Source organism: Rhopalosiphum padi, chromosome 1 (genome assembly GCF_020882245.1).
Source record: "Rhopalosiphum padi isolate XX-2018 chromosome 1, ASM2088224v1, whole genome shotgun sequence".
NCBI classification, from domain to species: domain Eukaryota; kingdom Metazoa; phylum Arthropoda; class Insecta; order Hemiptera; family Aphididae; genus Rhopalosiphum; species Rhopalosiphum padi.
In genome coordinates, this window is record NC_083597.1 from 71,381,505 (window position 1) to 71,404,176 (window position 22,672).

Here is a 22,672-nt window from a genome sequence, read left to right on the forward strand (position 1 = left end):
AACCTGTTGTTCGAAGTGAAAGGTAAAAATGTGTGTGGTATAATACAATAGTTAGAAAACTTGAAGTAAAATAAAAGTTAATTTTTAAAATCCTCATAATATTATCGTCCTAGATATAATATTATTAGATAGTGATAACAAATTGTATTGAAAGTTTCATAACGATATATATTATTATAATATTCGTGGCTGAAACCCGACCGTTTTGTATTCATTCGTGATACGACCCTATTCTAGAATCCTTCACATCTTCAATTCGCTGTAAAATAAACAATATCCGTGTGCCATAGGTATTTAATAAAATAACCTGCGGTGGTTGAGTTAGATCCATCGAATCTAACTCAACCACCGTAGACGAAATATTATCATCATCATTGTTATTATTTATTGTTCGTTTAACCGGCCTTGACTCGCTCACACATACGTATATCATAGTATAACTATATGTAGTTACATTCGGAAAAACATATCCGTCGTACGTACACATATTGTGTGGGTGGGGGGGGCAGGGGGCAGTCGGCGCATACAGCGGCAGAACAATTATTTTAAATTTAGCCGCTAGCGATGGTAGTGATTTGTCAACGTCACGAGGCCGCGAAGAAGTGTTCGGAAGAGAGACGTGAATTGTGTGTGTGTGTGTGTGTTTTTGTATGTATGTGTGTGATAGAGAGGGAGCAAAAATGGTGCGACGATCACGGTGGTGGTTGGCGGCGCCCGTGTGGATGAGCAACAATTTATATTAAAACTTTTTTCTCTTCTAAAAAACTATATTTATATATTATATACATATATACACTCATATACGAGCGCGCGTGTTCAATGGCGGAACGTCGTTTTTTATTTTTGTTTTAATGTCTCCCATCCTACTCTTTATTCTTCGTCCAGCTTAATGGCCAAACGAATAATCTTCCGTTTAAAATGGCTGCGGGCGCAAGCGGCGTGAGTAATTCCGATTCGCGAAACTATTACACTATATATACGCGCGTTACTCCAAAAAAGAGACTTTTGTGCAATTATAAAACGTTTAAATCCCTATTGCGTGGCGTGTGAATGGACCAGAATATATATATTTATATATATATATATGTATAATCTCTTTCTTCTCATCTCCCTTGTCTACTCTAAACGCTGACTTCAACGCTATGCAAATAATTTTTCTAGCATTAACATATTCAAACAGTAATCGTTGGACTTACGACCAGAACTTTAAAAAAAAGAATGCATACCCATTTTAAAAACACGAATGCAACTTGTAATCTTGAGGACGGTTTGTGTGTAAACACGTGCAATTTGCCTCTATACGCACTCTGTCATATGCAGAGCTGTCCACCACGTTTTCTTACATAATAATATAATATAATATGTTATATCTGGTGCAGATTACCCTATGTGATATATGTCACTACGGCGTGACACGTTGACGGATGAATGCATATGACGCACGTTCGTCAACCTACCCCGTCGAAGTTCTCAAACGTCCTTCTGCCTCCTAAGCCGGCCGCTCGTTTATCCATCAGATTTTAATTAGTCTGTCGTTTTCATAACCACTCTTTACATTGCAACCTCAGGTGCGTACTTGATCATATACAGTTTGTTGTCATACATGATATGATAATAATAACATCGACTCCGGGCTTTTATGATTTATAGTCATTCACTCGATTATAATTTTATTTCCAATTTTTTTCGATATAATTAAATATAATAGGTAGAAACTAGGAAATAAAATATATTATATTATACACCCCGTGACATATCCGGTTTTTCGCGGTGGCTTCAGGCAGGAAACTCGACATACGTATATTCGTATATTATGTGGTTACATAATGAATTATTTATTCCAATAATTTCGTATTTAACGACTCACCATGACCATGTTTAACAGTTTAACACTAAATCATAATAGGAACCTTTTTTATGTACTACACATATTCACAACTGTTTTACAATGTTTAGTTATAGTAGTCTATATATAATATATATGTTCAAAATAGCGTCACGCTAATAATCACTGGGAACGGTTTGGAATTTTGGTGTCACGCGCATCATCTAGACGACGGTGGTGTTATTTACGTTGACGACACGACCTCTGTCGTTAAGCGATACCTACGTGCTGTACAATTTAGGTGCTTAAAATCTGAAATTTATTGCCGTTATTATCCTGCAGATCTCAAAACAAATGTGAATGCTTAATTAAATTTTGTGCGGTCCGCTCGTATATTTTATTATTTTGTCGAACATCCGTATCTTATAATGTCACATCACAGTGGTATTTAAATTTTTCACTTTCCCTTTCTGTATTTCGCAAAAAGCACGCGTAATTATTTGCGTAATGTATAGTCGTTGGTTTTCTAAAGTTTATCGTGGCATTTTGTATCGAAGTAATTACAACTGCAGTTGTTCACAGCAACATTTCCAACGATTATTTAATTAGTTTAACGGCAGTACTGCAGCAAGATTGCGGACTTACATATTCCGTTTGTCCAAAAACAATAACATCTACATCATCCATTTGGTGTACAATCAAAATAATATACGTCATAATAATTATTGTGATTTAAATATTCACAATGGTAGATTAAAAGTCACGTGTCACATGTCACCTCGCGCACATTCGCAACAATGTTCAATGTTAAATATATACGAGACACAGAGATGACAAAATAATATTTTAATACGTGCAATATCTTGACGTATGTTATATTAGAATATCGATGGCGTGTATATGGAGGTGGGGTTAAATTATATAATTATGCTTACACGTAGTGTACTAATATGAGTAGGTATATATCAAACGTATGTAATTTTATCGCATATATCATATTGTATATACTTTAACACATTGATCGTATAACGGTGCGCTTTGAGATGGAATAAATGCCATTCAACCCGTTAAAAAGTACAACGAACTTGGAGGACAAAGTACTCCAATTGTTGATTTCGTTAAGGAAAAAAAAACATACTCAACGATGAAACACATAATGCTTAGAACTTGTTTTTTTGTCATTTGACACGATAATTACATATTAATTACACTTTTTTACACGTATAGTTGACGATTATCAGAACAATGTGTTCGTATTTCAATGGTGTATATATATATATATATATATATATAATATTATACATAGTATAATACTCGTTTTATTGTGCATTTTTTATAATTTTCTTATACCCTCAATGTGTACATCAATACATGTTGTTTGTATATATTATGTATATTATATTATATTCTTTTTTTTTTTGTGTACACAAACTGCATCAACTTCACCTGCCGTTTATGTGATGTAAATATTATTTTTGAAAGGATGTCAATTAATTTGGAGTTAACGAGTTGTTAGAATTTGTTTTCACTATTGTAGTTCATTAAAATACAAATGGTTTTATTAGTTTTTTAATAACAATTTCTTATATTTAAATGCATTTTTATATAAAATATTTGATTCATATCGTGCTTTAAATTATTACTAAAAAAAAATGTCTTATTTATAATTTTTAGTGAAGTGAGAAATTCATTGGTTTTCATATTTTATGTTTTTGACAGTCTTTATGGAAAAAAAAATCGAAATCAAAATCATTATTTTGTTTTTAGCATATATAAGTACCTAATATAAAATAAATGTAAGGCATTAATATTGTTGTTTCCTTTGCACTCAGTTATTACACGACTTATTAATTTTCGTTATCACATTTGCTATACACATCTATACTTATTCACTCTTACACTTATCATAAGGTAACATCGTCAATATAATCTATTCCATTCATTACTACTTAATCATTCGGTTTTCTACAAGATAGTGTTAAGTACAATTAATTTAATATTACCACCAAACAATTTAAATATAACTTTAAAGTTACCAAATTGATGTAAATTTAGTATATATCTATTTCGTAATGAAATAATTATAAGAAATAATTCTTTTATATTATCCTTTATATAGAGAAGAATAAAAAAGAATAATTTAAAATGGAAAATTCTAAAGTATTAACGGTTGGTTATATTGTTGGAGGTTATTTATACTTGTTACATTGGATTAAGTTTATATGCAAAATTTATATGACGTTCATTTATTTATAATATTTTTGGTGAGGCAGTGTTATCATTAACCGAAGGGATAATCGAATTAATTGCAATGTTAATTAGAAATAATGCTGTATTTATAGTATCCTGACAAATAATAATTACTGCTCATTTCTTACAGTTTATCATGAAACCCGACAATAAAATTGAGTATGTAGGTATATGTTACGCTTTTTCAAGTGTACAATGTAGACTATTTTTTAATAGTCTTAAAGTGATTGAAAACATTTTTTTTTTAGTAGAATTTAACATCCAAAAAACCATTAGAGGTTAGAACAAAGTTATTGTTATCTTTTTTTTTTTGGTTGGATAGTGGTTTTGAAAAATTGTGACATTTTAAGATTAGCCCAAAGGTAGATTTCCCGGTTGAAACCTAGCATGTGACTATTTCTTTTTTTGCTCCGGGGCCCAAAACGTAATTGAGTTTCATATTATTTAATACTACAAATAAAACACATTTATCACATTTAGACATTTAACTTTGTTGTTCTAGCTTCTGACCTGGAATCGATCCGTGCCTTGTTTAATGAAAAAGAAAAAGAACTAACAATGGCCGTGGCTAAAGTGGATGAACTAACTAGGCAACTAGAAGACGTCCATAAAGGACGAGGTCATGCACAGCCTACGTCTCCGGCCTCCATAGAACTTGACAAACTACGAGCTGAGCTATTAGTGAGTCGTGATTATTATTCATAAATTGTATATATAGCTTAATAAAGATCATTTATGATATTTATTAATAGATACTACTTTTTTTTTAAATTAAACATGTTATATAACACTAATACACATTTAATGCTTTTTTTTTTTTAATTTTAAAGTACCGGAACAAATTGGGTGAACAGCAAACTGCTAGGTTGGTACAACAACGTGAAGTTCTTTCCAAAAGACAAGAGGAAATGGCATCTATTGATCGGCGAATATCGGAACTACAAGCTAGATTACACAGGAAGAGATTGCTCAACCAACAGCTTGCCAATCAAATCCAGGCTAACAAACCAGGCCATAATAATAGGCAAGTATCTATTTTGAGCGCGATAATATACAAAACGATTTCCACGATATCTCGCCAAATAGGCTTTTAATTAAATTTTAGTTTCCAAAGTACAAATATATATTACTTTTTATAAAAATTAGTATTACATTGTTTTGCTGTACAAATCACTATACTGTTAAATTGTGGTGATATGCAATCTGCCAAACATCTGTTTAAGTGGGTCTCTCTGGATAATGTGATTATAATATAAGTTACTACATTATTTGTCTTATATACCATCCTTATTATTTCTCAATTTCAAAACATTTATGCATAAAATCTGTCAAACAACCATTATACTAAAATGTACATTTTATTTTTATTAAAGGTCTCTGGGTGGTCCGGGTAAACAAATGATGCCGTTGTGTGATGGCAAAATGAATGGCGGTGGCGGAAACGTTGCAGCCATCGAGCCGTTTAACCACATACCGGACGCCATGAGCAAAAATTCAATGTTACGCAAGTCCGAGGATAACATCCTTAGCCATGCCACGGTCAATGGCGACCCACAGTCATATGGTGGACGGTCCGGCAGGCCTGAGCAAAAATCACTGTCTCAGCAGCCTTTGGTCCAGAAACCGATAATGGACCCATACCAACAACAATATCAACCGTCAAATAACAACTACAAAATTGAACAACAGACAAATGGCAACCCAGACGACCTTGCATATTTTGGCGGCAGCAAGTTTGACCCTAAATACCAGACATTACCCTACAATACCAAATTCTCACCATTGGCCAACTACAGCGGAAACCAATCGGCAATCCAACACCATCAACATCAGCAACAACAGCAACAACATCATCATCATCATCAGCAACAACATAACCAACAACAACAACTGAACCAACAGCAGCAACAAAACCAACAGCAGCAACAAAACCAGCAGCAGCAGCAGCAACAGAACCAGCACCAACAGTGGTTTGGTCAACATGAAGAGATGTCCGAGGATATCAATAGAGACCTAGTCAATAATAACACCAACTGTTACGGAGCCGATCAAAAACTTAATGGAACGGCCCAAAATAAAAAGTCAGTTTTAGCCGGCCAAGTTCTGACAAACCTGGGACAAAATTTACAAATGCAGAGTTCCAGCAGACCTATCAACGCTCAAGTATATCACACGAAACCACTTTCGTCGTCCAATCATGTTTCTCAAAGGTACAGTAGCATGTTTAATGTTTATTTTTATACTGCATGCAATAATTGAATGATATTGTATTATAAAATACTTTCGATTATATCAAATTTTTTTTTTAGGCCCTTAAACTATTCGATACACCATCCTCCGGTTCTGGTAACTCGAAGCCAACCAGTCGGCGGAACCGGGATAATAAATCAGGTAATTAAATCTTATTAGGAATTTTTTAAAAATATTATATTTATTTTTTCCAAGAACATGACGTGAATAATATATATTGTATAATGTACATACATATATTTTTTTATAAATATATATGTATTTATATATGTAGGTATATAGTACACTATAAATTCGTATTTATTTCGAATTAATTTATGCTAATGAATCGATTTAAGTTGAAACCGTATTTTCACGTCGATTTAATAGTACCTATTTTATTTCATCCGGATTTTGGTGAGAATGAAAGACGGAGTATCAAAATGAATCATTTAGAGTATTAATCAAGACTATTGTGTTATACGCGTTTAACGTCAGAATAATCGTTATATAGAGGGATTAAGGCGTTTTACGACGATTAATAATATCGCCCTTATCGCAGTGGTTGTTATAGTCCGTCAATTCGAGTTTTACGAGAGTCTACAGGTTTTTCTTTGGTATAATAATTTAATATAAGATGTAGGTATATATATATATATTGTAGGCGTACGAAAATCAAGACAATCTTAATTTAATATCGCAGAATTTAATTTGGGGGAATAATTCTTATTAACTTTAAGGCGTGGTTTGCCACTGCTGTAATGTGATTTTCCATCATACGCTTTATTATGTTTTGCTTATTAAAATTATAACATAATTAAACCAATTTTTCCATAGAAACCGACAAGCAGTGTGTCGCCTATTTATCAAACATCTTCGACTAAGGTTCAGCCTGTGCAGCCTCAAGTATTAAATTCCATGGCGACGAACCAAGTGGTGCCTAAAGAATCAAAACAACCAATTAGGGTAGCGATGGAGTCTGAACAACCGGTCGGCACGGACCGGGCCGGCAGCCCTCCGACCGTCGGAAAACCAGCGTTACCCCCCAAACCTCCTCCACCACTGATCAAGACTTGTACGCCACCACCGCCACCGAGGCAAAATGCTTACCACCACCATATACCTCAGTACCACCAGCCGGACCCATCGTCGGAAGACGGGGGCCTAGGAGGAGCTGGTAGCGGCCGTACGTACTACACCGACTCCAGACCAGCGCCACTTCAAAAAGACCTGACGCCTCCCCCGCCGCGGATACCCAATGGTGGCATTGCTGGAGCCTCGATCAAGCCTGGCTTTGGCAACTTGGTGGATTCGTCAGAGTCTGACAACTCGTCGAGTTCGACGTCCATGAGATCAACGTTCGGTAGCAATGTCAAGTGAGTGTTATAATGTTTATATCATATGACATCAAAATTATTAATGCGATATGTGGCGTGAAAAACTTAATATTTTATATGATGTAATATTAATATAATTAATTATATTATACAGTATTATATCATAGTATCTCACCGTTTACGTCTATATAAATGAAAATTTCCAACAAGACTGATTATCATATAAAATTTATTGTTGATTAAAACTCATACTATTTAAATTGTATTTTGATGCATTATCGTTCGTCACATTAAGTTTAGGTTATCTATATGCGTTTATCATATGATATAATATGATACGTATGTCTTATTTTTTTTCTTCGGTGTAACGACTTAATCAGAACAAGAACTAGCACTAAGAGCTTTCCGCGTCCATATAGAATATATATATATATATATTAGTAGTAGTTTATTTAAACAAATTCAAATCAGTTTTAAAAAGTATTATAGCATTACAACATCGATCAGTATGATGGAATAAAAATTGGATGTTTTGGCTAAAATAAATGTCCGCCACCGATCCCCTTAAGTCATCCTTTACAATCGAGGGAATGTCAGCGAATATTTATTTTATTTATTAGATCCCGCATTAGTTGTATTACACAGATAAAATTTTTTTTTTATAATTTTAGAATAAAACTTTCAATTACATAATAAATTAAAGAGGATAATATTTTTGAGAATTTGTCAAGTCGGTGTTATATTTTATTATTTAACTTTATTTTGACATTAAAAACGAAACTTTTTTTTGTAAATTTAAATGTATTGTTTCGAGATGATATTTAATGTCATATTTTCAAAAATATTATTTTCTTTAATTTTTGTATTGGGCGATTTTATTCTAAGATAAATTAAAAATATATATAAAAAAATTTATTGGGTGAATATATTTTATCTATGTTGCAAATGTATGCTTATAACCTCCTAATTGTTTACTTAAGAGGATGAACAATTGGATTTAATTTTATATTCGTAACAAATGGGAGGATCTATTACTGCAGTTTTCATACGTTTTCATATTGTCGCCGGATAATAGAAAAATCCCGTATTATATGTGTGCGTTTTTAGATGTATAATATCTATGATAATATAATTTGATTTTTTCCCTGTCTAGAAGTGGCGAACATCTGTTAGATACCGTGAGGTCTGTGAGCATATCGACGACCAAAGGGACGCCTCCCCCTCCTCCTCCACCACCTCCATCTCAGCCACAGCAGTCATCTGTTACTGTAGCCGCGTCTTCAACCGAACTCAAGGATCAGCAACAGCATCAGCCACCACCCCACGAAGCAAAAATCCCCTCTAGACTGCCATCACTCTTACTCAATCGAACCACTTCTTATCCAGTGACGGATATCGTTGGAAACGAGAGCAAAGTCAACAACAATAACCACCACCATCTTTTCCACCATCATAATAACATTAACAATAACCACCAGCAAGCGCAACACCGAATATCCGTCGCGCCATCCCAACAGCAGCAGCAGCAGCAGCAGCAGCAACAGCAACAACCGGCACAGACTCCGTCAGTTATCGCTCCTTCCACCATTCCCACCTCATCAACCGTCAGACAACTAGATTCTCAGGCTGCGGCGACTGATGAAACGGATAGAGCGCGGGCAGTTAGTGTCGCCCAGCGCATTGACGAACTTGAGACACGTTTTGGTGGTGGAGGCAGTAGCATAGGGGTCGTTGGATGTGGTGGGTCTTCGTCCACTGATGATAACAGTACTAGCAACCACAGCTCTTCATCACCGGACTCCGGCCAAGACTCGGGCAGAGACGACATATCCGGTAAGAAATCACTAAAGAAGTGAAATGAAAAACAGCATTTTTTTACAACAAAATCGTTATGTTTTTCAATATTTTCTAACTGTAAAAGGACAATTTTATTTTACGCACATTGATTCATGAGTAAACCAGGCTTTTTTCAACAATTTTACAATCATTGAATCATTAGATATTATAATTATTAAATATTTCTCGCTATTGATACATTTTAAAATGTATGCTTTGTTTCATCCATTCATTAACTAGTATCGTCTATTAATAATATTCTTAGAAATATCCTATAAACTAAAGGATTAAGTAAAAAAAAATAGTATTTATTTAAATTGAGTTTCTATTAAACTACTTATCGACCATATAAATTATTAATAACCTAAATTATAACAGTTGTAAGCACCCAAACGTTTATTTAAATTTTTGATGTCGGTGTTTGAATACGTCCAGCATCAAATTGTTTACCCAAAACCCAAATAAATTTGATTCTGGTGTAAAGCCCTAGAGCACTTCAATCAAAAAGCATATGATTATGTGTTCGGCAGCTTTAGTTTACAATATCGAAATAATAGGTATATATAATATCTTAAATGAAATTTTCACATTGTTAAAATATTATTTCGTTTCGTTCGTGACGATGACCTGTTATAATGCGTACTTATAATAGCTGAATTGTATTATTTCTAATTTACTTTTAATCGCTCGAGGCATTGTGCGTCGGTACATATTATCTAAAAGAATAAATTCTTCAAAATCACATTTTTTCGTCTTGTTTTTAATTTAATATTAAAAAGAACCATATCAGAAATTCTACTTTTGAAATGTCATCGACTATAAAACAACAGGATTCGAACGAATTACAAGTTTAAAAATAGTATGTATGGGAATTTAATATAAAACTCGTGGATTTTGATAAAACACGTATCTATATAGAATATAAAATATAATAAACTGCGAGTGTCTCGAAATATAATATAATAATAATAAATAATTCAATTTGTGAACAACAAATGCGAAGTAAAGGTAATGCTGTATATAATATTATTATCTCGGATAAAATTTTCTTTTGATCTGTCTATTTACGGGCAACTGAACTATCGAAGAAAATAATATGCTAATTCGTGGCTCGATAATCCGTGCGCGGTGTATATAGTATGTATTGTATAATATATAATATATATATATATATATATATATTGTACAATATATAGTCGTATAGTGTATTAAGTATATTATAATGCTCGCGGGAGGTAAACTATAGATCGTTTAAGCTAATGGGTTTCCATGTCGAACTTACTCTTGTATGCTACAACGCCGGTACCTAATATAACATTGCGCGTAAATTTGAATTTGATTTAAATGTGTTTTAACTGTACCCCCTATACTATACCATTTATACTATATATACAACAATTTTGAATGTTATACCTATTATTTATTAACTAAATGTTTCAACAATGAATCGGTCAACATTTTTCTTTTTAAATTTTATGGAAAGTTATTAAACAGTTGCAATTACTTAACATTTTCTCAAAAGTTTGAATACCTACTGCTGTTGTTTGTAAGTTTGATAAAAACAATCAATGAAATAACTAGCCGTAAACATTTTTCCCAAAAGGTTATTCGTGGGGCCTTCACTTTTATTTTATTGTCTCTCATCGCGTTTAGGAACAGAGAAAACTCCAATTTTCAATTTTTAGGATGGCTTTTAAATTATTAAAAGTTTTAATAGAAAATTGAATACTATTGGTACTTTTAGTACAATACTGAAATATTTTTATTAGTTTTCAAAATAATCAGGAAAACCTAAAAAAATTTACAAAATTAATTTTGCTGTAATTCAAAAAGGAATTTATTTCATAGAAGTTCATTTAAATTTTCTTAATATATGTATATATTATATTTTGCTGGACATGGTATAATGTTTCAAATGTTTTGGTTCTTTTTGAGGTGTTTATAAATAAATATTTAAATTTTTTATGTTGAAAAAATTATTTTTTCCCAATCTTAAAAATGTAGGTAATAGAAGGTTACTTATACATCAGTTTTGTAGCATTTTAAAATATTTAAAGTGAGTATATTGCATGAGAAATATGTTCGAATTTTTTTTATAGACCTTTGTAGTTTAAAATGTAACAAAATTGAAAATTTAACGAAAAATAATGAATTTTCCTTTAACAATTTTGGAATAAAAAAAAATATTAGTCAAATATGGACTTGAAATTGTTCACTACAACCTATATTATTATTTTCATACACACAATGACATTTTCAAAATATTTAGAAATATTTTAGCTTTTTATTTATTACAATTATTTTATTCCTAAGGTACGTCCCAATCAACTTATAATCTATTAACAATAAATAATATAAATCTATGTTTGTATATATATATGCATAAATTCGGTGATTCTTTTATCGAACAACACTTATTATTTCAAACTCTATTAATGTTTTTGAAAAAAATACTATATTTCTAATATTGTTTATCGTTATAATGTTTAACTTTTTAACTTTTTTGAATGACAACATATTCTTTTAATTCCATATTCTAAGAATATTTTTTGTAGGATACCTACATTAAAATCGAAATTTCGGACAAGTAATTTATGAGTTATAATAAGTATCTTAAATTATTTATTTCAAAAATGTTAATAGATTTTGAAATAATTAGTGTTGTTTGATAAATAAACATCATGCTTATATATATAATATATTATTATTTATAGAACGTTATTAATAAATTCCGATATGTGATATTTTTACATTTTATAAAAATGTGTTTTTCACACACTTTTACATGTAGTAATCTTACATAATACAGTAATTTATAGTAATGTAAATAAATTATAAAATAGATTTAAAAGAAAGACAAAAATACTGGTTTTGTTCAAAATGATTAGCCGTTATTATATTATATTCGTTAAATTTTAGAAATTTTAAAAATCTGTAATAATCCTCATACTACTGACCTACGGTATTGTAATGATAAATACAATCAAAATCTAATGTAGCATAGTGAGTTAAGCTTTACGGTATATTGTTATTAATTTAATGATTTATTTTTTTAACAGAGAAGACTTTGCTTATCAATTTAAGGGTGGGGGATATTTGCGCGTAAGAAAACAACTTTAGCTGCTTGTATATCATATCATGAGAATATAATGCAATGTTTAATTTTACAACTTTTAAACAATTGCAATAAATAAATAAACCTTTTTCTTAGAAACATTAAAATAATATGGATTGGACAAATTTTAAATTAAAGGAACTCTTTTATATGTATTATGTATAAACAACATTTCAATTTTTTTATCCACTTATCCATACTGAAGCCAAAAAGCTGGTAAAATATATCATTATAATAATATCCTAATTCCCATCACCATTTTGACTTTATTATGATGACAAACTTTTTTAATACCATTACATTGCTACTTTTAATAATATTAGATGAGTTCGTATTTTTTATTTCCACCATTTTAGTATATATTATGTGATTCTACTATACTATTTAATAGATACACATATAAATAGTGTTTTACCCGTGTGTTTAAATTGAAGAACTTTGTTTGGATTTATCATGTTATGACGTATAATACAAAAGTGTGTAGTGTGTACCTACCGACTAAATTATCTCTAAACTACACTGATATACTATACGTTTTAACACAGCTTTATATGTAAATACATACGAAAGTAAAACTACTAAAACAACACACATTGCGAGAGCTGTAAGTATAACATTTCGCTTGTTGCTGACGGTTGTGCATATATCAATATAATATTATAGTTTTCCAATTCGCCCAAGGTTTGTTAGTTTAGTCATTGAACCTGTAATTTCATACTGTATTTTATAACACTCAATTGAAAACTTCTGTAAATTTACATATATTTTTGGTTGATTTTATGTGATGATATGTTAGGTAAGAGATAAATACATCTTACAGTTATATTTGTTATATTGTTGAGTTAAATGCAAATTCATACACATTTTAGCCTATATTATATCGATGTTTAAAGGTAAAAATATTGGTATTTGGTGGCTACGAATGAAGTGTATCATTTTTATTTATATTTTATTACATATAACATATACCTATAGTCGATACATTACATTTTTTATTTTGTTGAATGTCCTCCGATTACATATTTTGATGGCATATTTATTATTTATGAAGTCATATTGAATCAATGCACGTCCAGTAATATTTCGTATGTCTTTGCAGTGGAATGCAGAAACAGGCTGGTTGTGCGGAAAAAAGGCAACCTCAAGGAGTCGGGCGGAAGCATCGGTCACAAGCGACGGGTATCGTTCGATCCTCTTGCATTGCTTTTGGACGCCTCGTTGGAGGGTGAACTCGAGCTGGTTATGCGAACCGCTGAACAAGTAAGTGTGCAGATTATTATTAATATTGTTACTATTTATATTACATTCATGACTCAACGGCAAGGGATTCATGTACAATTGTACACGGTTTTTATTTTCGAGATATATCTAATAGTTCGGTGCCTGATGGTTAGGAGGGTGATGTTAAGGAAAATGTTATAATAGGGAAATATTAAATTATTTAAAACTAATATTCGATTTCTGAATTCAGTAAAAACTTAAAATTTGTACAGTGAAAAATATTTAAATATATAAATAACTTTATTACATTAATTAAATTAAGTGGACTGTTCACTTTGTGACCTATCAATACTGTAGTACATATTTATTTAAAATTGACCGTTTTATTTAGATTTGTATAAAAATTAAAAGTAAAACGTAGTTCTCGTATTTAAAATATTATTAAAAATGGTAGTCTGTATCGGGCGTAGTTTACAATATTAATAATTCCTTATGTTTATAAGTGGTAGTTTATTATGTGTCAATTACTCATAACACATAATTTCGTCAAGTATCTACGTAGTATATATTGGTTCTTAAAGAAATCCAGTATAATATTATAAAGTTTTTTTTTTTTTAATTTTTATTTATTTCAACTAAGAATTATGTTAAAAAACATAAGTTTAAAAGGTTAATAGATTTTAAATAAGAATAAGTATTGTTTGATAAAAAAATAACTTAGTATATTATATATTAGTATAAATATAGTATAAATATAAGTAATAATAATAATAATTACTTTGAATTTCTTTCTGAAAAAAATTAAAAGACGTTTAATTGTGTATATTATTTATTAACGTCATCGTATTATCATGTGCCTTAGGTGGGAGATCCAAGCGCAGCCAATGATGAAGGAATAACTGCGCTACACAATGCCATATGCGCCGGCCATATAGACATTGTTAAGTTTTTAGTTAAGTTTGGCTGTGATGTAAACGCTCAAGACTCCGACGGATGGTGAGTTTATAAAGTCAATAGCTTAATGTACATAATATAGCAGCCTGTTATGTTTAGAATTGGAATTGTTAAGGGTAGTATAGAATATATTATTTTATATGAGTATAATATAATCTAGTTTCGAAAAAAAAAATAGTTAATACAATATACAAGTTTAAGGGATTGTAATAGGTATATATATTGTAGTATTTATAAGTTATATGCAAGTTTACAAAAGGTTATTTAAAACATTACCTAAAATTTAATATTCTTAAACATAATTGCAAATAACAACTTTAAAATACACTTAACCTCACTTATTTAAGTTCTAAACATAAGTTATAATTTTAAGTCTAAACTTCTAACATTTTGTAACTATTTATGTTACAATTATAATCTTAGATTTTAAATGATTTTTATCATATTTATAATCTAAATTAGACTTTTAACAAATCAATACAATCAATACAGATAGTTATCATGTTATTATAACCATAGTTAATAGTGAAATTGGATGTTTTTCAAATGATAATTGATTAGTTTTAATTTATGTCGTATTTTACTTTTGTTAAATAAAATTCCTAATTAAGTATAATATATTAGGATGTGATATAAAACATTGACAGTTTAAAATGCCAACTGTCGAAATATCGAAGAGTATAAAATATCGATCGTCGTTATATGTCTAAATCAAATTATAGATAGTTATTTTTAAATTAGAAATTTAGAATTTAGTTTTTTGATAGCAAAAAAATAGGGGTCTAATTAAATAATTTTTTAATGTGTAATAATAAAATAAAATAATTAATAAACAGACGGTAAATAACTTATAAATGTAGTAATAATAATTTTGATTTTATCACGGTGTTTCAAAGAAAATAAAGGATCTATGTCACTATAAATATTTTTGATTTTTAATTTTAATAATCGATTATTAAATATTTTTACCATAAATAAGAAATTAGTTACATTAAATTTTGATTTTTTCAATATTTATTTTGATAATAATAAACTTTGGTTTGTCGATCTTTCGTATTTTTCGATATTTTGACTATCAACATTTTAATCTGTTGACATTTTGACTATCTGTGTTTTGACCGCCTGCCCTATTTTAACACACGTTATTATATCTTACAACGTATAAAATATCTATATCATTGTAAAAAGTATGTTTGAAATTTATGGTTTTTGAATTCGGAATTTTGGTTTTCAGACAATAAATGTATAAATATTCAACTGTAGTATTATTGTATGAGGTTACCCTTTAGAAAGTCATATAATGACTTGTCGTTTCATTGGATGACACATTTTCATTTTTATTTAGTAATAAAATAAATATTAACCTTCTTTTACTAACATTATCACTTATCAGTATTAAAACTATGTGTCACGAAATATATGAGTGATTCAATCTAATTAAATTGTTTTTATTATAAATTGATTTGTCACTATTCTAAATTTTGACTTATTCTATTATATTATAATTTAGAGCCGTAAATAATTACCAAATATTAATTAATTTCTAATTTGTAAAAGTACCTAATGCTCAGTATCTAATAAATAAAACTTCAAACCACAGAAATGACAAACTGGCTGAGTCCTATAAATCTGAAAGCCTTTAGATGAAATATTGAAAAATATTGTTTTAAAACTAAGGGTGTGGCAATCATCTTCCCTAGTTCCAACAGGACGTTGTACAGTTATAAGATGTCGTAGAATAGTGGCGAGTGGCGACTGTGTCTATTTCACATGCGTAGACAAACCAATAATATAGTTTTGCCGTAGAAACCTATTTTTTTTAAAGTCATATCTATAACCGTTACACGTTTCGTATTCAGCTCCCAAATTTTACGAGTGATTTTTTTTTCGTGGTGTTATGTAAAATCGTAAAATCTAAGGATTTAAAATATCATTCAAGGACCTTTAAAGCTTTAAATGAAGTAATATATATATATATATATATATATATATATATATATATATATATATAGAAATTAGCAATATACCCTGATAATAAATGTTAAAACGATGTATAATATACCTTTGTTATTATAATATATAAAAATAAAATTATTGTTTTAGATTTTTGTAGAAAAGCTTTTTTTAAATTTACAACCTATTAAATGTTAATAAGGTTTGTGCGTTCAGTGAAAATATTAATATTATATTGTTTACCTATTGGGAGTTCTGATAACGGCTTGTCGTTAATATTCGCATTATTGTGGAAGTAATTTATTTTTCATTTACATACTCGTGCTTTTTCTCTATTATAAATTATAATAATTGACTTAGCTGTTAATGAAAAATTGAGTTTACAAAAATTGAAATTTTCCTACCCGTATTATATTATATTTTATAACTAATAAATCTAAAATAATATTTTGCAACATGCGTAGTAATCTTTCTAGTTAATCATTTTTAATTAGTCTGTGTCCATTAGCACGATGAAAAAATAATTCTTCTTCTAGCTGCTCCGCAAATACAAATTGATATTTCTTCCGCCATTCATGTAATATAACATAGTATATTAAGTATTAACAGTAATTAAATGATTAAATTACGTGCTAAACCTATGTATTATTGGATTATTATTATATTATTGTACCGAGTGAACATTTGTCGGATTACAGTTATGTAACACTCATATATATATAAAAATATATAAGGGGTTATATTAAACCTATTAACGGACACAATAAGCTGTGAATATATATTTTATAATTAAGTTATTAAAACTCGTCGTGCAGTTCTTTTCGTCGAACCCTTAAAAATCGATAAGTCTCGCAAGTCTGTGTAGTATATAGTCACTACGTAAGCATATATAAAACTCAGACGTCGTATACAAGTGTATATATAAGTGAACCCGCCAAGAATTTTATTACTAAATTGAATTCCTTATTTATAACGTAAAAAAATAATTCAAACTCCGTACAAAACATTATTTTATGAACTTGAAAGTTATATGCATTCGTGCGACAAATCATAATTATATACTATATTTTATGATGTCTATTTTTACGTTTGCTGGTCGCTATAATAATTTACATGCTAAATTTGCAATACTTCAGTATGCAATTATAATATAATTAAACGTGTGGCGGGGCAAATTAAGGTGAGCGTCGTCTTTCAGTGACTTGCGTCGTATATCTGCAGCTGTTATACTATTATAAAACTACATATGAGCACGATTTTTTCTAAAACGTGAATAGGCTTACGTCTAATAGCGAAGACCATATATCTACCATAATAATTAACGATTATTTTTTTTTCGAATACCCATAGGACGCCGTTACACTGTGCCGCCAGCTGTAACAACCTAGCCATGGTCCGATTTCTGGTGGAGCACGGGGCGTGCATATTCGCCACCACGTTGTCAGACCAGGAGACGGCCGCCGAAAAATGCGAGGAGGACGAAGAGGGTTTCGACGGGTGTTCAGAGTTTCTTTATAGTGAGTTAAATGATGTATTTGTTATAATATTTAATTACTTGCCTTTATTGTAAATTCTTATCATCAACATCACGATTCACGACGCATTCTGCGTACGCCACTCAGCCTGAAAATAACAGAATATTTTCATCCGAATACAAACTATTTTATATCTAATTTACTTATTATATAACACACATTATATACATAATTGTATTACATAACTCTCTAACAATAAAATACTCTAATATTTATTATTCATTTACCAAAATGTTAATCGTACTAAATTCTGAAACGCTGTGTCGTGTCTACAGGTGTTCAAGAGAAGTTAGGCATAATGAACAACGGTGCAGTGTACGCGGTTTTTGGGTATGAAGCGCACAACCAGGATGAGTTAACTTTCGATGATGGCGACAGGATTGTCGTACTACGGAAAGGCGACGACACTGAACGAGAATGGTGGTGGTCAAGGATTGACGACCGCGAAGGATACGTTCCACGGAATTTACTTGGGGTGAGTTTTTCTTCTTCGTCTTCAACATGCACATATACATTAAAATATATAGGCTAACAAAATAATGATTCCCTATAGTTAATGCATTTTATATACTTATTTTAAATAGGTAAATAATTTAAAGTTATATACGACAGGTAATATGATTTTAAAATTATATAAGCGTACTGTCGGTTTTTTCTCTCTGCTCCACGCATAACATAGACAAAACGCAACATATTTTAAATAAGCTTAAAGTAAAATCATCAATTGCAAAAATAATAGAAAACAGTATTTATAACATATCAATTTGTTTAATATTCATATAAATAATCTACAAAGTTTTATTTTTATAGTCAAACTCAATGCCAATGGATAATAAAATATAAAACCCACTGTATTTCAAAACCTCTAAAAATATTATCCTCTATAATTTTTGTAGTAAGTAATTTTGCTCTAAGATTACTTAAACATAAAAAAAAAAATGTAAAAACAATTACGCGTGAATACGTTTTATCTATGTTGCGTGTGGATTTAAGTAAGAAAACGAATACTGCGCTGACATTCTCATACAAATAGTTGTACTCTAAAAGCATTCTAAATAATAACCTACGGCATTTTATTTTTATTTGTATCCATACAGTTTATCGTTCGTTCAATTACTTTATCGTTACTATATTACTGTACTAATATCGAGGTTCTAAAATCGATACGTTACATAATATTATGTTATGCATGTTTATGTTTAAATACGAATAAAAAATGTTCGTTTATTTCTATTTTGGGAAAAAAAAAATTTAAATTTATATTATCAATTCTATGAAAACATAAATTAATTATGCTTGACACATCGTTAACTGAAAGAGATTCGAATATCAAATCGACACTTGCATTATGCAGATTATCTGAATGGAAAAAAATAGTATCGAATACATAAAATAACAAGCATTGTCAATTTGGATCTCACTCAAAGCTATATTACTGTAGCCCGTGAGGAGAGTGTATGGAAACATCACGCGTTACAATCTCACAACCTCGACACAATTGTCGCGTCGATATTAAAATGTCTAGCTGATTTTAATTAAAAATATTTAATGATTTTTGTTGCACGCAATATTTTCACCGTTTGACACTATTATAGTATATATATAAAAAAAAAAATAATAAACATAATATATTTTAAAGTTTTTTGTAAAAACTTTCCACATGAATATAACTTATACAATTGTTTCCATAAATGAGCTTTCATAATATGTTATATATATATATTGTATATAATTATACATTTATATCTGTAAAATATGATGGGAATACACAAGCATATTTTATTTCAAATTTAAAAGCAATTATATTTTATTAATAAACATATGACATAATGCTGCCAATAAAGTTCTATTGCGCCAAAATATTCTCTTGATTTTGTTAGGTTCACGTGTTTATTTTTTTAAATTTCTTTTCAAAAGTTTTTTTAATAACAATGTACGTTTGGCTTATTGGAACGAGTTAATTTGTTTTATTTTTACTGTTTCAAAAATGGTTACTGAAAAAAAATCAACCCTCATCACTGCTATACATCCATGGCTCCCGTTGACGATTATTTACTTAGGATTTAAAGGGGCATGCCAAAACTAATAGATTTCTTAGTTTCAGATTTCTTGTTAATTGAGTTCTATTATTAGTCTTAGCTGATTTTTCTTCAAATTAATAGACTCCTCAATAAAAAAAAATGATGTATATATCATAATTTTTGTAGATGTTAAATTAAACATTATATTGAAAATGTATATTAACGTAAAACTTAATTTTTTTAACTTACTCGTATTGTTTACACATATATCAACTAATATAGGTATATACATTATTACATATTTTAAGTTATTATTATGTAAGAAAATCAGCTTGTGGTTAGTAACGTATTACAAAACGGACTCACCTAATATAGCCTGCAACGAACGTTTCTTTCGCACCACTGAAACCACCCTCACGTATAGTAATAACCGTGTGTATGCAACTGAATATTGTAGGTTAATTCGTGCGTGCATGGCGTATGTGTGTGTGTCAGTTGTGGCCCCAGAGTTAGATCTTATGTTGTGTAGTGGATGGAGGGAAAAGGTCTGCACAAAACTTTATTACAGGTTATCTTATGTTCCTAGGATTTATCACTAGCACGTGAATTGCGAAGAAGTTCACTCTCCTTATCCGATTTTATCATAAACATAACCGTTTACATAACATTATAATGTAGTTCTTTACGAATCTCTGAACCGCCCTATTAAGTCTCAACTCACTAATATTCCCGAATGTGTATAATAAAATAATTTTAAGTAACAAGAAGCAATGTTATGATTGGGTGTTTATTAGGAGGAGAGAATGCCCCATTTTTACTCCCCCACCTTAATCTGACAGTGACGTGTGCGTATGCATTATGTATGTACGGAATTGAATTTAAAGCATTTCTCGTGTACGTGGTAACCACCGGGACTGCTATTATACGCACAGAAACTGTATATTATACGGTGTAATAGACGGGCGGTTGTTGTTTTTCGTTTTTCAGCTTTACCCGAGAGTGATCGGTGGCAAAAAATCGGAGACCGAATGACAATCCGCTTTGGTGGCAACGGCGATATCACCCGTCAAGAAGCTGATCGATTCTTGGGTCCCGCCAAAATCATATCATACAACGATATCATTCTTATTGTTTTAGACTTTCTCATATCTATAACGTTATTATCTATATTATTATTATTATTATTATTATGATTATTTTATATTTTTTTTACATTTTCTTTTTGACTTATTGTTTTTTTTTTTTTTTTTTATCACACAGAAAACACACTTTAATTATTTATTTATTATTTCTATAATTATCATTATTAATATTATTTTGTTGTAATTTAAGACCAAAGTTTATTTATGCGTTTTGACCATGACAAATTTTATGAAAGCATTATCGCGGTGTATATATCGTATAGTAATTTTATAATAATTTAGTTGACATAAAAAAAAATAACTTTAAATTTAAAATTAATATATATTCTTATTCAAACATTGAAAAGTTCACGCGCTCGAGTACGTGACATATATATTATATAATTTTGTATTTACGTTGAACGTGCATAAATTGTTTTTGAATGTTTTTTTATTTATTTATTTTATGTTTTCCTAAGTGTTTTCACGTTTATATGAGTACATTAAACTAAACATCATCGTATTTGTATCATATTATAGTATTTTGACTAAAATTTTTTTTTCTAAATATTGTGATGTATAAAAATAGTATAAAACGTATTTCTTTTCTTTGTTGTTTATCCAATATTATTGTTATTGAAATAAATTTTTATTATTATACGATCGAGTTACAGTATCTATACAAGTATCACAATGCGTATAACAAGTAGCCGCGTATCAATAATAACAATATACAATTATTATTATGTGCGTTGCTATTATAACTAACGAGTAAGTAATGTATGCGTATTTACGATACATTCAACGAAATAATTTATTTCATCCCGGTTCCCGTGCACCTTTCTTTAAATATTTATTATTTACTGAAGAAAGTATAATGTGATATCTATATAAATATATTCGTGTTTTGACGTCAATGGAGAGGATTGTGTTTGGAATCATTCAGGCGCAACGTACTCGAAAGTTCAATGCAGTTGAGAAAAATAATATAATAACAATAAAAATGGACGACTTTAAACTCGCCGTTTTTACCGAAAAAATCTTTGAACCTTTGATGATGTTAAAAATTTCGAAAGGTACTTCATACATATTTTTAAGCTTCGCTAAATTTAACGGTGTCTCCGAATACATAAAATAACAACATACATTGGAATAATCAGGAGAAAAATAATTTTACTCGTGAAATGTTTAACGTCTGCAGAAGTGATATGCTATATAGACCGTAGTATAGGTATATCAACAATTTGCGCGCATGTGTATAATGTATGATATAAA

General features: G+C 29.9%; 1 protein-coding gene across 5 annotated transcripts in view; it reads left to right on the forward strand.

The window, feature by feature from the left end:
* Nucleotides 1-22,057, forward strand: part of LOC132917043 (probable serine/threonine-protein kinase yakA) — a 98,708-nt gene extending 76,651 nt beyond the window's left edge. For all 5 annotated transcript variants that reach the window (XM_060977851.1, XM_060977933.1, XM_060977605.1 and 2 more), the window contains 11 exons: nucleotides 4,578-4,756; nucleotides 4,906-5,099; nucleotides 5,449-6,285; nucleotides 6,385-6,466; nucleotides 7,142-7,680; nucleotides 8,795-9,474; nucleotides 13,692-13,852; nucleotides 14,676-14,809; nucleotides 18,071-18,237; nucleotides 18,531-18,730; nucleotides 21,264-22,057. In XM_060977851.1, the coding sequence (XP_060833834.1) occupies nucleotides 4,578-4,756; nucleotides 4,906-5,099; nucleotides 5,449-6,285; nucleotides 6,385-6,466; nucleotides 7,142-7,680; nucleotides 8,795-9,474; nucleotides 13,692-13,852; nucleotides 14,676-14,809; nucleotides 18,071-18,237; nucleotides 18,531-18,730; nucleotides 21,264-21,308 (3,218 nt within the window). In that variant the 3' untranslated portion in view covers nucleotides 21,309-22,057. The remainder of the gene's footprint in view (nucleotides 1-4,577; nucleotides 4,757-4,905; nucleotides 5,100-5,448; nucleotides 6,286-6,384; nucleotides 6,467-7,141; nucleotides 7,681-8,794; nucleotides 9,475-13,691; nucleotides 13,853-14,675; nucleotides 14,810-18,070; nucleotides 18,238-18,530; nucleotides 18,731-21,263) is intronic.
* The last annotated feature ends 615 nt before the right edge of the window (nucleotides 22,058-22,672 follow it).